Source organism: Canis lupus, chromosome 9, assembly GCF_011100685.1.
Source record: "Canis lupus familiaris isolate Mischka breed German Shepherd chromosome 9, alternate assembly UU_Cfam_GSD_1.0, whole genome shotgun sequence".
Classification (NCBI taxonomy): domain Eukaryota; kingdom Metazoa; phylum Chordata; class Mammalia; order Carnivora; family Canidae; genus Canis; species Canis lupus.
In genome coordinates, this window is record NC_049230.1 from 2,276,229 (window position 1) to 2,290,549 (window position 14,321).

General features: G+C 56.6%; 1 protein-coding gene and 1 long non-coding RNA gene across 5 annotated transcripts in view; one reads left to right on the top strand and one right to left on the bottom strand.

Moving 5' to 3' along the window:
* The first annotated feature begins 48 nt into the window (after positions 1-48).
* Positions 49-2,312, top strand: LOC111097271. The gene is made up of 2 exons (XR_005364132.1): positions 49-280; positions 873-2,312. It is a non-coding gene; the product is annotated as an uncharacterized LOC111097271 (long non-coding RNA).
* RNF213 (ring finger protein 213) overlaps positions 2,240-14,321 on the bottom strand; it is a 98,333-nt gene continuing 86,251 nt past the window's right edge. For 3 of the 4 annotated variants that reach the window (XM_038546364.1, XM_038546363.1, XM_038546362.1), the window contains 13 exons: positions 13,631-13,790; positions 12,454-12,634; positions 11,633-11,724; positions 10,788-11,039; positions 9,878-10,010; positions 9,476-9,559; positions 8,966-9,146; positions 8,665-8,866; positions 7,614-7,691; positions 6,874-7,068; positions 6,390-6,479; positions 6,114-6,292; positions 2,240-3,775 (listed from right to left, as the gene is read on the bottom strand). In XM_038546364.1, the coding sequence (XP_038402292.1) occupies positions 3,622-3,775; positions 6,114-6,292; positions 6,390-6,479; positions 6,874-7,068; positions 7,614-7,691; positions 8,665-8,866; positions 8,966-9,146; positions 9,476-9,559; positions 9,878-10,010; positions 10,788-11,039; positions 11,633-11,724; positions 12,454-12,634; positions 13,631-13,790 (1,981 nt within the window). In that variant the 3' untranslated portion in view covers positions 2,240-3,621. Of the gene's footprint in view, positions 3,776-6,113; positions 6,293-6,389; positions 6,480-6,873; positions 7,069-7,613; positions 7,692-8,664; positions 8,867-8,965; positions 9,147-9,475; positions 9,560-9,877; positions 10,011-10,787; positions 11,040-11,595; positions 11,725-12,453; positions 12,635-13,630; positions 13,791-14,321 lie in introns of those variants that run through there. The other variant, XR_005364131.1, reaches the window with a different exon arrangement.

Here is a 14,321-nt window from a genome sequence, read left to right on the forward strand (position 1 = left end):
CCGCTGCCCCCCAGCCTCGCCCCTGCAGCAGGGCCGCGCGGGGGGAGCCCGCCCGCCGGGGGGCCGAGCGCTCCCGGGCTCACGTGGTCAGAGCCCTCGCGGGGACGGACGGGGAGCTGCGAGCCCTCGCGGCCTGGGCAGGACCCGCCCCGCCCCCCCAGCGCGGTGTGCAGTGCACAGCGCGGGCAACGGGACTGACCTTCCCTCTTGCCATTCTCTCTCCGGGCGTCGCCCGGCCCACGGCACAGTGACTTTAGGTCTGGGGACCTCGGGGACCTCGGTGAGCTCCTGAGAGCAGGACGGAGCCCCCGCGGGCCCAGACTCCGGGGTCGTGGGAACATGGACTGGAAGCCCTAAGCTCCTCCGCTGAGTGAATACTTGGGCCCTGCCGCCTGTGCCAGGGCCTGTGCTGGACGCGGGGGTTGCAGCCTCCTGGGGCGCGGCTGCCCGAGGCGGACGCCCTCGGGAGGCCTCTGGGGCATGGCTACAGGGAGCCGGGCCAAGGGTGCAGCCCTGTCAGGGTCCTGGGGTAGGCAAGGCCACCGCACCTAAGGCGGCCAGTGAGGCATTTGGCCCACAGTTAATATGCTGGGGGGATTCAGAGAAGGGCAGGGGCAAGAAGGGTGGCCCCGGCGCTGGCATTCGGGGTACCTGGGACCGCTGGGCACACTCCGCAGGGCGCAGGCTGGGAGGCGGGGCTGGGGAGGCCGGAGGGCCCTCCCCTCCCCTCCTCTCCCCTCCCCTCCCCTCCCCTCCCCTCCCCTTTGGCCTAGATGGCTCCCACCTCACAAGGAAGCGGGGTCCTGCTGTCCCCAGGACCCTGACACCGTGAGCTCAGCATTTGCCCTTTTCTGGTTTTGCTGCTTTTCCAGTGTCAACGGGGACTTGCGATGCTGGCGCCCGAGCTTCATTTAGTGACCGACCGAGATGGACCTGGACAGTGCTGCCTGAATCCCGGAACCCCCGGCGTGTCCCACGCTGGCTCCGTTAACAGATGAGGAAATCCCGCAGCCCCGGGACACGAGGTACAGCGTACACACACACACACACCAAGGTGTTACACAGGAGACAGTGATCGGCGGTGGAGACTTACGGGGGAGTCACACCCGCCTAGCGACCGTTTCTGCCTGGGCCGAAAGCAGAAGGAGCTGGAACCGTCCAGGCGGGTGGACGTGATTGGGAGATGGGAACGAGGAGGAGGAGGAGGAGGGAAAGGGGGCAGGGGACCCCGGGGTGGGCTGGAAACATCCTGCGGAAAGAAGAGCCGTGTGACCTCAGGGGCAAGCCCTCTGGAAGCCCACAAGTCCTCCGCCGGGCGAGCTTTTCTGTTCAGAAGAAAACATGCAATTTCCTCCCTAAAGTGGTATTTTAGCACTCCAGCTGGGAGCTTACTGCGTATCCCTTGCCTATATCTTTGTAAATATTTTATTTATTAATGAGAGAGGCAGAGGGAGAAGCAGGCTGCACGCAGGAAGCCCGATGCAGGACTCGATCCCAGGACCCCGGGGTCACACCCTGAGCCCAAGGCAGACGCTCAACCACTGAGCCACCCGGGTGTCTCTCACTTGCGCGTCTCTCTTTCCTTTGACCGAGGCAGAACCGTTGCACGTGTCAGCAGGCGTGCTGCTGTCTTCCAGAAAATGTCTTAGGCAGGGATGGCGGGTTTACTGTGAGGCCGAGGCCAACGTGTTTGCCCCAGAGCCTGGCGCCTGGGGACCGGGGGCCAACAGTGGACCCCGAGCTCTGCTGCTCTTGTGTCCCGACAAACATTTACCGCCCACGTTCTGCACCATAGTACATTTAAAAAAAAATTTTTTTTTAAAAGCCACTGAGATGTTTTTATTTGAATCTTTTCAGATAAAGTTTCCCAAATATACAACATGCTTTACTAATTTCTCAAACAAAGGATACTTACCACAGTTTAATTTGTTTTGGAGTTCAAGATTATCATACTAGATGTTCATTATTTTTTTTATCCACAATAACCTAATTTGACAATTGTTTTATTATTTATTTTAATTTTTTAATTTAAATTCAATTTGCCAACATACAGTAAACCCCCTGTATTCATCCCATCAAATGCAGAGTGCATTTTGTTTTTGGAACCTTCCACTCTTATGGATGCGTCTACTAGTTCATTTTCACAAAAAAAAAAACCCTCCCAAAACCTTTACTCCCCAAAGCTGAGTTGATGTCTACTTGCCATAAATAGAAGCTCTGCCCTCAAAGAGGAGGATTCTTTTAGCAGCAAAACTCAAGTTTATTGAAAACAAGTATGACAAGTATAATAAAATTTACATTTGCCTGTGCTACGCCAGTGTGTTTTTGTACAAATGAGATAATGCTAGATAAGACAGTTAAGGCTTTGAAAGCATAGCATACAAAACAAAATCATTAAAAAACCTTTCATAAAAGTAGGGGGGAAATTCCCAGCCAAAAAAAAAAAGCTTTATAGCACAAGATTGTCACCGGACTCCCCCGGTAAGGTGTGGCACGGTGAGGACGCAGAGCAGCACCTGATGGCCACACCAGCTCCGTCCCAACTTGGAGGTATCAAAGGAATTCCAAGTGCAAGTCGAGGACCTGAAGAAGTTCCCCCCACCCCCTTGGTCCACGAAATGGGCAACCCTGGTGGAAGGTGGGGGGGTACCTGTGCATAGTCTAGAATCTGAGCAATCCTAGTTTACTCGGTGCAAATGGATGTTGTATCAGGTTAATCTCTGAGGGGTCTGGATTCCCGTGCATCCCCTTCATCAGACCCCGAGGAGCGTGGGGGGCAGTTTCTTCGGCCTGAGGCTTCCTCCACTGTAGCTACAGAGTTCCAGCGGTCCTGGCAGCATTTTCCGCTCCTGCAGCTCTCACCCCGAGGACCCGGTTTCAAGTTGATGGAGTCATTAACTCATTCAGAATGTAAACTGAAGACATTTGCCTGTGACTTGTCAACAGCAGTCGTCCCAGTGCCGATGGGTGCTGAGCCACCTGGGAGCAGGAGACCGTCCGGAGGCCACAAGTATCCGAGGACATTGTGCAAAAGAGACCCAACTCTCACAGTAAGAAAGGCACAGGATCAGAGCTGGTTGGCTAGTCTTTTCCTTTTTTCCTTTTTCAGAAACTTAGTGGGTTCTGTGTTCTGAGTCTGTTTTTATGCCGTGGCTGAGATTCAGAGGAAGGACCGGAGAGTCCCACGTCAGGGACACTGAGGCCACGTCAAGACCACGCATATATTTAGCAGGAGGCTGGACCGTCCAGAAGTTCCCATGAGAATGCCGGAAGCATGCCTTTGATCCAACTTTAACTGATAAATCTTTAGAGTCAGAAGCAAATCTGGCCGTCACTCCAGGCTCTTCATTGTGCAAACGAGGAATGGAAGGAAGAAGCAAGCGGGACTCTCCCCGTGCGTGTAGGGTGCGTTAGCGAGAGAACGGAAGCAAAACCAAGAATGCTGCTTCCTCGGCCTGCGTGGCCCCCAGGCCTCCCCTCCCGGCAGCACCCCCAGCCCCGGGAGGGAGGTGAGGCAGGCCAGGACCGCGCATCTGTTCCAGGAGCGGTGTGGCGCAGGGCACAGCACGCCGGGGCGGAGGACGGAGGAGCCCGTGTCCCCAGTCGCCAGCAGGGCGGGCTCTACGTTGCCTGCCGAGCCCGCTTCAGCCCGACAGCCAGGCTCCAGGCGGGGACACAGTTGCTCAGCAGGATCTCCTCTGGGAACTGGTACTCTAGCTCAGGAGGAATTTCACTGTCTTTGGTTTCCATGTAACTTACTAGGGTGTCTCTCAGGCTGAAAAACCAAGGAAAGAGCCAGAAGGTTAGGCGCTGTCCCTTGGAAGGCCAGGGCAGCCTTAGCGCTCGTCCCTGGGTCCAACCAACGACTGAATGCCTGAGCAGGGCCTAGGGCCGGGGCTTGGGGGCTCCAGGACACACCTGCTGCTCCCCACGCCGCGCCACACAAACACCCCGGAATGGAGCTGACCCTGGTGGCTGCCGGGTCCCATCCCCTTAGGTGCTCCGCGAATGGGACCCGCCTTATGAGCACGCAGCTTTGCCATTCGAAAAAAGCTTGTATTCCATTTCATATTTTCGGTTAGCAAGATGCTAAATTCTCTAGGAAAGAGATCTTTGTCTTCTACGCTAAAAGTCCAGGAGAGTAAAGACTCGTTGAATATGTTCAAAGAATACAAATGTGTGCATATGTGTGCCAGACAGCGTGATGGAAGAAACTGCAAATACGAAGCGTGCTGGCGAGGAGCATTGGGATTGGACCATCCATGTAGGAAAACAGGAGTGGTAAGTCCCTGCCTCACACCACACATAAAAAATAAACCGGTCAACAGAGCCCGCGTACAACATGAAACCATAACTGTACAAGACAAAGTATGGCAGGCTACTTCGCACCCGGGGGGGTGAGGATGACCCTGGTGGGTGCATTTTCCTAGTCCTTATACAAAGAAGCTACCAGGTCTGGCTTCCTTGAAATTCAAGACTGAGGGAGAGCATTTGTAACATAACAAATATGAGGTTAATCTTAAATCTTTTAAGAGGATGAGAAAGGATAGCCCGAAAGAAACATAATGGATGTCAAGAAATAATTCAGGGGAAGATACAAAACTAGCAGATACATTGGAAAAATATCTAGGAAATAGGAAGATACAAGTGAAAATGAGACCTGTTTTTTGGCCAATGGATTGGCCAAAATGGAGAGTATCCAGCGTTGGGTATTCTCATATACTGTGTGTTGGTGTGGCTTTTTCTTTTTAAAGATTTTATTTACTTTTTCATGAGACACACAGAGAGAGGCAGAGACACAGGCAGAGGGAGAAGCAGGCTCCATGCAGGGAGCCCGACGTGGGACTCGATCCCAGGTCTTCAGGATAGCGCCCTGGGCTGAGGCGGCGCTAAACCACTGAGCCACAGGGCTGCCCAGTGTGGCTTTTTCTGTCGAGTTTAAAATGCACATCTCTCTCCTCTCTCTCTCTCTGGTGTTATGTACGCTCTTTATATGTTTTGGGTACTAACTCCCCAATAGATGTGTCACCTGCAAAAACCTCTCATTCCATAGGTTGCCTTTTGTTCATGATTTTCTTTGCTGTGCCAAAGTTTCTATTTTGGTGTAGTCCAAATGGTTTATTTTCTGCTTCTGTTTCCTTTGCCTGAGCAGACATTTCTAGAAAAATGTTTCTACAGCTGATGTCAAAAAACTACCGCCTATGTTTTCTCCTAGGAATTTTATGGTTTCGGGAGAAAACAGAACCCTCATGCACTGTCGGTGGGAATGCAAACTGGTGCAGCCACTGTAGACAACAGTATGGAGGTTCCTCAAAAAGTTGAATATAGAGCTGCCCTATGACCTGGCGATTGCACTACTAAGGATTTACCCCAAAGATCCAAATGTAGTGGTTTGAAGAGGCACCTGCATCTCAATGTTAAGCAGCAACGTCCACAGTGGCCAAACTATGGAGAGAGCCCAGATGTCCATCAACGGATGGATGGATAAAGAAGACGTGGAATATTACCCAGCCATCAGAAAGAATGAAATCTTGCCATTTGCAACGACGTGAATCAAACTAGAGGATGTTATGCTAAGAGAAGTAAGTCAGAAGAAAACAAGTACCGTGTGATATCACTCATTTGTGGAGTTTAAGAAACAAATCAGATAAAGAAAAAAGGAGGAAACCAACAAACAAAAGAACCAGACTCTTAAGTACAGAGAACAAACCAGTGGTCACCAGAGGGGAGGTGGAGGGACGGGTGACACAGGTGAAGGGGATTACGAGTACTCGTAGCCTGAGCAGCACTGAGTAACGTACAGAACTGCTGAATCACCACATTCTACACCCGGAACTAACATAACATTACATTAATTACACTTCAATAAAAAAAAAGAAAAATAAGTAAAATGCACATCTCTGACCTAAGTACACTTGTTATAACAAGAATATAGGATTTCTGTAATTACTTTAAAAAACCCAACAGAGACCAAACCCCAGAGGCCAGCCCGTGGGGTGCCCGGAGTGGGTAAAACAGCAGGGCGCGGGGCTCCTGAGGTGAGGCGGGGGCCCCCTCCCCATCTGGGAAAGATCACGGGATGGACCGCGGGACACCTGCGCAACCCTACGTACCTCCACTCAGGTCTGAAGTTGTCCTCGGCCTGGGGGCTCTTCAGTTTCAAGATCATCATCTCATGGAGCTCCAGGAGGAAGGCGTCGAGGTCCATCTGATTCAGGAAAGTGCTGAGACACTTGGCATTTTCTGGGCTGAGACCAACTTTGTACCGGCTGCTAATTTCCCTGAAGGGCTCCTAGAACACAGCAGGAGGGAGGCAGCAGGAGCTGGGGGGAGGGGGAGCGCCCTTGCAGGTGCGGGTGCGGGTGCGGTGGGAGCGGAGCTGTGCTCACCTTTTGCAGGCGGAGCAGCTGTTCCGACCTGTGGGCGGACAGGATCTGCCAGAGGGCGATGGCATGCTTCAGCTGGCATCTGTTGAAGGCCTGCAAGAGCAACGGGCTCCTGAACAGGACGTGGGGCTGAGCGCGAACAGGCGGGCGTGGTGGGGCTTCTGCTCCCCCGCTACTCGGCTCCCCGACCCTCAGATGCCTCCCTACCCTACCACCAGCCACGGCCTCACCTCCAGAGTGTCCCCCCATCCCCACCTCAGGCCGCGTCTCGGGAGAGCCAGGTGGCCTCAGGTGGCTGCAGTGCTGCAGGGGGGCGGAGGGGGGTTGCCCAGCTGCCACGTGCCTTAGTCAGAGTCTTGCGCTGCAGGTGCGTCTCTGCCTCTGGCCCCAGAGTGCGGTCTGTGGCCCCCCCCCCTTGGCACCAACCCCGCAGGAAGCAGGAGGGCAGTGTGGACTAGACGGTGAGGTGACCCCAGCCAAGACCCACCTTTAGTACCAGTTCTGCCTGGTCGCCCATGCGCAGCATGTCTTGGACGTACTCATTCAAGGACATGTTGGGGTCACCGCCGGCCGTGCTCAGGAACCCCAGAGTGACCTCTATGACAGACAGAGCCTTGCAGCCATCGCTGTAGGATGGCAGCTGTCCGCGGATGGAGCTGATGGTCGCGTTGGGGAGGGGTTTCTAGGGAGTCAAAGGCAGGACAGGGGTCCACGGTTGGGGCTACCCGCACATCGCTACCTGGCAACACCGCTTACCTTCTTCGCTGCCAAGGGCACAAGGTGGGACGACCCCGTGAACCATAATGACAGTTAACACGTCGTGACTCCTAAGTGGCAGCGGTACTCTGGACTCTTTACAGACACAGACCGAAGTCACGGAGCCCTCAAAACAGTTTTGTGGGGATATTCACGTGGATGCGTACACACGCCACACACACACTCCACACATGGGAATCCAAACGCCAGGAATAGGTAAGTTCTCTGGACCTTGTGCGTCAGCCTACCCGGCGTGACATCATCACTGAGAAGCTAGCCAGGATTTCAGCAGGAACGCTTTGGCTGATTGTCCTGCTTGCACCCTGGAAAGGGCGGCGGACTCGGAGCTCAGGGAGGCCACCCTGTGGTGCTCCGGGCCAAGGCCCAAGCGAGGCCCAGCAGTCCCCCTAGGAGGAAAGCACCACGATCAGGCGGAAGCACCATGCAAATGATAAGGTGCAATGCGATCACCTGTAGCATTTTGTTCTTGATCTCCATGAAGAGCTGTTCATAGTTCCAGTCACGTCTGTACACCAGAGTGGGTATTCCCTAAATTGAGAAAGAAAACAGTCTTTGGAAATGGAATCCGCCGTGGGGTTTCCTGCACAGTAACTCCGTGGCAACGCCGTGCTGTCCTGCGCATCACCAGGCGGAGCGTGCCGCTTGCTGCCGTGTGACATCTGCATTTCACCCGCGGTCTGCGCCAACAGAAATGCAGGGAGGGGCCTGGGCCTCGCCTTAATGGCCACGCAGATGCCAGCACGCAGAGCACTGCAGGCTTGCGAGGCGCCGGGGGGAGCAGGAATGTGGGGGCCTCTGGTTGCTGCAGTCGGCCAACCACTACGGGCCACGGCCTGGGACAGGGCAGCGCAAGCTGACGTGATGCCGTGCCCACGCAGCTCAGGGCCTAACTGTGGGCAGTGAGGGGGCTCACGGATGCACAAGGTCTCCACCGGGCCCAGAAGGAACAACACTGGCCCGGAGAAAACGAAAAGGAGAGACATGATGGGTGCACAGTGTGTGCAGGGAAGGAGGGCAGTCCGGTGTGCAAGGTCACAGGAGTCCACGCAGTCTGTGAGCAGTGGCCGGAGACAGGCCTGACGAGCAGCGTGGGTGTTACCCTGCACCCCCTGGGATGCCCGCCGGGGATCGACTGCCAAGGGGAGCAGTGGGGGCTGCGTGGTAGTCACAGTAGGGATGGGTGCAGGGAGCGGGAGCTACATGGGGCGGCCGTGGAGCCAGGTGACAGGCTGCCCAGGGAGAGGAGAGCCCAGGTGCAGCCGCCAGGGGCTGTTGGGGGAGAGATCCAACAACCGGTCTGCTGGGACCTGAAGATGAGGGGGACGGAGGCCCGGGAGCAGCTCGGGAGAGCCGGGGGCATGGCCTCTGGGGGAGCACGGGGCTGCACAGGCATTCCCACCCTGCCTCGCTCGGAAACCACGAGTGGGACGAAAACCACACTCGGGCCGACTTCCCCAGAACAGACACGCCAACACAGTGATCAGCCCGGGGTCTGCCTCACCATGAGGGTGATCCTGGGCTTGCCCTGGAGGAAGCGGCTGGTGACCTGGCGCTGGATCTTCTCCAGGTCGAACTCCTGCAGTGTCTCCTTGCCCTGCTCCACCTGGTACTGGCAGTTGGACAGGATCAGTGGCATCAGGTCCTGCTCGACCTCGTAGCTGATCACGTGCAGGTCTGTGACCTCAGAGGCGTCTACGGAGTAGCTGGGGGACGACGTGGAGTCTCAGCATCCAGTGTGCCCCCCAGAGCCTGACCCAGGGGCTCACGTGTGCCCTGTGCCCTGCAGGCATGCAGGCGCTCACCTGTTGTTTTCGTCGGAGAACTTTCCCACCGCATAGACCATCTCGTTGTGCAGGCTGATCAGATAGCTGACTAAGGCGGTGGAACAGAGGCCCAGGCCGCGGCGGCGCGGCAGGATGACCTCGAAGTTGGTGTCCATGTCCAGGTCGGCACTGCAGTAGCTGTCTGGCAGCTTGATCTCACCTTCGCGGGACAGAGTGTTCTGAGCAGAGAGGCCCCCACCGGCCCTGTCTGGCTGCCACTCGCAGGGCAGCGGACACCTCGCAGCCACAGGGCTGGAGCTGGGGACGCCTGATGGCTCCGCCTTCCCCCTGACTGGCGTCCAACGTTCCCAACCCCGTCCTGAGTCTGTATCGACAGACCAAAGGTGACCAGGGATTTATTCCTCCCGGTAGGTCATTTCGTGGGTCCCAGCCGCCTCCACCCAGAGGGTCACAAGTGACACGCATGGGGCATGGCACCGTGGGATCGCAGGGCAGAGCTGGGCGGGAGGCAGGGGGCGTGGGGCCTACCGTTGGTCTGCAGTGATCTCCTCAGCTTATTCCAAGTTGACAGAAAGATCTGGATTCTTCTGTGAAACAACTGCTTCAACCCATCTGTCATACAAAAAAAAAAAAACACTTCTTGAGATCCCCGTGGAAGACACCTGCCCCGTCAGGTCCAAGTGACTACACCCCAAGCTCTGGAGAGGAGCATCCCATGGCGCTCCCGGGGCTGGAGCTGTGGCAGCGGGTGTGGCCGAAGCACAGCCTCTGGCAGGCTGGCGGGATTCACGCACCTGCCACTTTGCCCTAAAAAGCCCACAGCGTGTAGCACCTGGACGGCACTGATGGCACCTCTCCCGACCCAGCTGCAGCAATCGCCCAGGTCCACAAACACTGGGGAGCCGACATCTCACTAGGGCAGAGCCGTACCTCCCTGGTGGCTGCTAATGAAGGATCGGATGGACTGGTAGTCGGCTTCGGAAGCGTTCTGGAACCGCCTCACTAGGTCCCTCTGCAGGGCCAGGATCTCAGGCAAGAACCTCACGAGTCTCAGCTCTGCCTCCTGGAGAGGGAAGACGGCCCGGCCACGTGTTAGTTCACCTAGAACGTGTCCCTGGGGAGACTCTGGGGCTGGCTCAGGACCCGTGTTTGTCTGCTCGCGGTCTGGGCAACGTGCTGGGTCACATGACGCTGCGTCGGGCTGCTTGGACGGGAGCGAGGCCGTTGTGTCCCTCACAAGGGCCCGCTACCCACTCGCTGAGCATCCTGCACTCCGAGAATAGAGGCATGAACAGGACTAAGCCCCTGCCCTCGTGGGGCCGACACCTCATGTGGGTTTGCCAAAAGCTCGTGAAAGAAATTGGCGTCATGAGCCCTTGGGAGGGGCTGGGTGCACAGAGAATCTGCTGAGAGCAGAAGGGCCGGGAACGTAGGCTGCTGCATGTTGTCTGAGGATGGGACCCAAGCATCTGCAGCGGAACGGGACTGGGCGCTTCCACGGGAGACCTGGGAAACCCTGTCCACGGGAGCTCCCGCCCTTTCACCGGCCGACAGACACTTCTGCTGGACTGGGAACGCTGCTGCAGAGGGCATCAGCCCAGCAGCCGACTGGGGAAGACCAGCCTGACCCGGGCCGTGTTTGCGGTCTGACGACGGGGCCAGCTCACCGCACTGCCCCCGTGCCCCAAGGCCAGGTTGGGAACAGGGGAGGTTTGGGGCCATTTGATCCTGGTCATGCACTCCTGATGAACACTTCTTCCTTCAACTGACACTCACGGATGGCCGGGGGCTCCTGGCACCAGGGACAGGTGGGTGCGTGGTCACAGCGGGACAGCCTTACCTTCTGCAGGAACTTCCAGAGGATGGGCACGCTTTCTTTGCCGTTCTTTTGCTCCACAATGTGCTGGAGGTAGTCAACGGTGACCTTCCTCCTGCAGGTCCACATCTTAGAGCAGTGGAACACGCTCTTCCGGGGCAGGTGGGGCAGGAAGACTGTTGGGTCCTTGTACACGATTCTGGCCACAGGGTTGGAGCTGATCCGTTCATCTTGGCTGATGCTGGCAGTGACCGTCAGCAGGGCTTTCTCCAGGTGCTGGGCGAGAGAAGGGCCCAGGGGCCCCGAGGTGAGCCACTCATGTGGGCTCGGACACCCCGCAGCTTCAGCAGCGGGCCAGTTGGGGAGTCTGCCCTACGCGGCCCAGCGCCCTAGCAGGTGGTCGCACTGGCTGTGTCCATTGTGACCGCTTACAAGCTCCTCGTGTGCAGGCTTCGTCTCCCCAAACAGGAGATTCAGAGGCCTGTGTTCTAAGCCTGATCTTTTACTGACTTTTACTTCCCGTTGAGCTCATAAACTCTCAGTACTGTTCTTATCTGACAGTACTGTTCTTATCTGCATGAGAGTTTGTCTGTCTGTCTGCTGCTCCCACATCCTGCTGTAAAAGGTGGTGGAGCGAGAGCCACCTGCACCTTCTGGACTCAGAGTAACCCCTCCACCTGCCTGCCCAGCCTCAGGGGAGGAGGACGCAGAGACAGCAGGACAGTGGAGTGTCCGGGGGTTCAGCCCTGGGCTGGGGCGCGGCCAGAGCCCCCAACAGCACCTGCGCGAGGGACACTGGCCCGAGCGCCTGCGACACACCCGGGACACCTGCCTGCAGGCTCCCAGCAGGGCTGCCGGCCACCGCGTACCTCCAGCTCAGGGAGAAGGAGGGTCTGCATGGCTTTCTCCCAGCTGTTTCTCTGCTCTCGGGTCTCCAGGTTTGCCTTGAAACAGAAAGGCCCTACAAGGGAACATGTGAGTTACCCAAGGAACGGAAACCACGGCAGCTCTGTGAACACGACCTAAAGGTGACACTGAAATCACACACCCTTTCAGGGCCGGGAGCAGGTGGGGTGCCTCTTCCTAAATTAACCTGAGTATTTAGAAATGGTTCCTGCTGTTCCCACCAACCCCATGATCTTGAGAAGAAACAGATAAAAAAAAGAAAACCAAGTCACTCCCGATGCCATCACTCAGAACCGTTTTCCTAAGTTACCTTATGGAGCGTCCCTATCTATGGATTTCAGTTTAGCTCAGTGACCACCAGGGTTTGCAGCCCACGTTTCCACACAGCAAACCGTGGACACGTCAACATGGTCAGGCAGCCTGGGCAGCCATGTCCTCAGGAAAAGCAGAAGGCCCCACAGACAGACCAGGGGTCCAAGGAGCACACATCTCAATAAGTTACCAGACACTGATGTCCGGCCAGTGATGACTCACACATGGCCCGTCCCGGAGATGGTGCACAGCACAGCAGGCTGGCGCCCGAAACTGCTAAGCCTCCCCGCGGCGTGTGCCCCTAACACCCCTGTGCACACGACCCTGCTAGCTCAGGTCTTAACCCGCAGGGGAAACGCAAGGGCGAGCCATCCTTCTGTCCGCTCTTCCACACCCGTCTCCCAGCTCCCTTTATCTGGCTCAGGCTCTGTGAGCCCTGCCCCTGCCCCCCCGCAGCACCCCATGTGCTCACTCCAGCTGGAGAGGCGGCGCTGCCCGCGGAGGAGGCTGCACAGCATGAGGTGCACGGTGGTGGTGGCCTCGTCGGCGCTCCTCCCCAGCGTCTTTGCCAGCTGCTCCAGGTCCCTGTGGATGTGCCGCTGCAGAAAGCTGCTGGGATCCCGCACTGGAGGCTTGATGATGTTCATCACAGCCTGTGAGACATAAGACCTAGTGTGTCGGGGGCCGGCACGCCCCGTGGGCCCCAGAGGGCAGGCCGGCACTGAGCCAGAGGCGGCTCCTCAGAGGATGCTCGTGAGGTGGCCGGAGCATGCATCAAACGAGCGGCAGAGCAGACGGGGCGCGGCCTGGGGACCACTGCCCTCGACATCGTCAGCGCGACACAGACCCTCATGGCTCTGTTCTTAATGCATCAAGACCACGCAGCACAAAACCCGTCTTCCTTCCCCAAGATGCATGTTTGTAAGCTTACATGGGAATGGCCTCATCCCAAACTCATTGAACCTACTATACTGTGTACAAACCTAAAAAAAAAAAAAGAACTCTCAGAGCCCCAACATTTTGCTCTCACAGTTCATCAGAGGAGGCACAGGATGCTCTTTTTTTCCCAGAAAGGTAAACGTCATGGTTACAGGAGCCTCTCTGCTCCCGGGTGCACCCCGAGACGTGGAGTGCTCATTTAACATGGATTTTAGGGGCGCCTGGGTGGCTCAGTTAGTTGAGCATCCAACACTCGGTTTCAGCTCAGGTCATGATCTCAAGGTCGTGAGATCGAGCCCTGTGTCGGGCTCTGTGCTCAGTGGAGAGTCTCTCTCCCTCCACCCCTCTTCCCTGCATGCTCTCTCCCTGAATAAATAAAATCTTAAAAAAAAAAAAAAAGACACAATGAGATGAGCACTGGGTGTGGTTATACTATATGTTGGCAAACTGAATGTAAATAAAATAAAAAATAAATAAATGGCTTTTATGTAACCTGATGGGTGGTTCCCCGCCCCCCTCCCCCCGCCATCGTACGCCGCAGCGGGGAGATGAGGACGTGCAAATGTACGGCTCTGCAGACCAGCACACGGCTCCGATCCACGGGAGGTGGCCAGTACTTTGTAGACAAAAGGACGCACTGTGAGAAACCTACAGTGGTCGTTACAAATGAGCGACGGACCCATGGCTTAGCAACAGTGGGCGTGTTGTACCTCAGGCCTCTGGGTCGCTCCCAGGAGCAGGGCCAGGTGTGTGAGCAACCGGATGAGCAGGAAGACGTCCGGGGCCAGCTCCCGGTCAGACACCAGCACCTTGTCTCTGGACGGCGGGGCTCCCAGCACGTGGCCCTTCTGTGTTCTGTCCGTCTTGTCTCTGCAGAGGACGAGAGAAGACAGGGTGGACACTGAACACGGTCATCTCTCCTCAGCCCTAGGGCCATACCCCGGATTCCTGGGAGTTGGAAGCGAGGTTCACCGTTTTGAGGAAAACGGCGTTCCGGGACATATCCTCACGCGCCCACACTTCTCACTTTGGGGTCTTTGTATAGCCTCTCCTTCCTGGATGACCACAGCCCGCCACGTTCTCAGCGCGACATGGCTGAGCCAAGTGGCTAACTGTGCAATCCCGGGGGCCGTGTGTCGGGACAGAGGTCCACACCTGCTTCTCCCCCTGAAATCAGCACGGGGAGGGCAGCAGGCAGGCCAAGGACAGTCTGAGTGTGGGACATCGGGATGTGGGCGCACCCGTCCCATCTTCCCAAATTGAATACTGAGATCAAAGACCCGGCAGGGAACTTCCTGTCACACCTAGATGGGAGGCACAGTATGATAGATATAGTCTGTGGCAAAAAATATTGGAGATTCTGGAACATTCTGAAGGTTTGTGGAGATAACAGACTAGGGC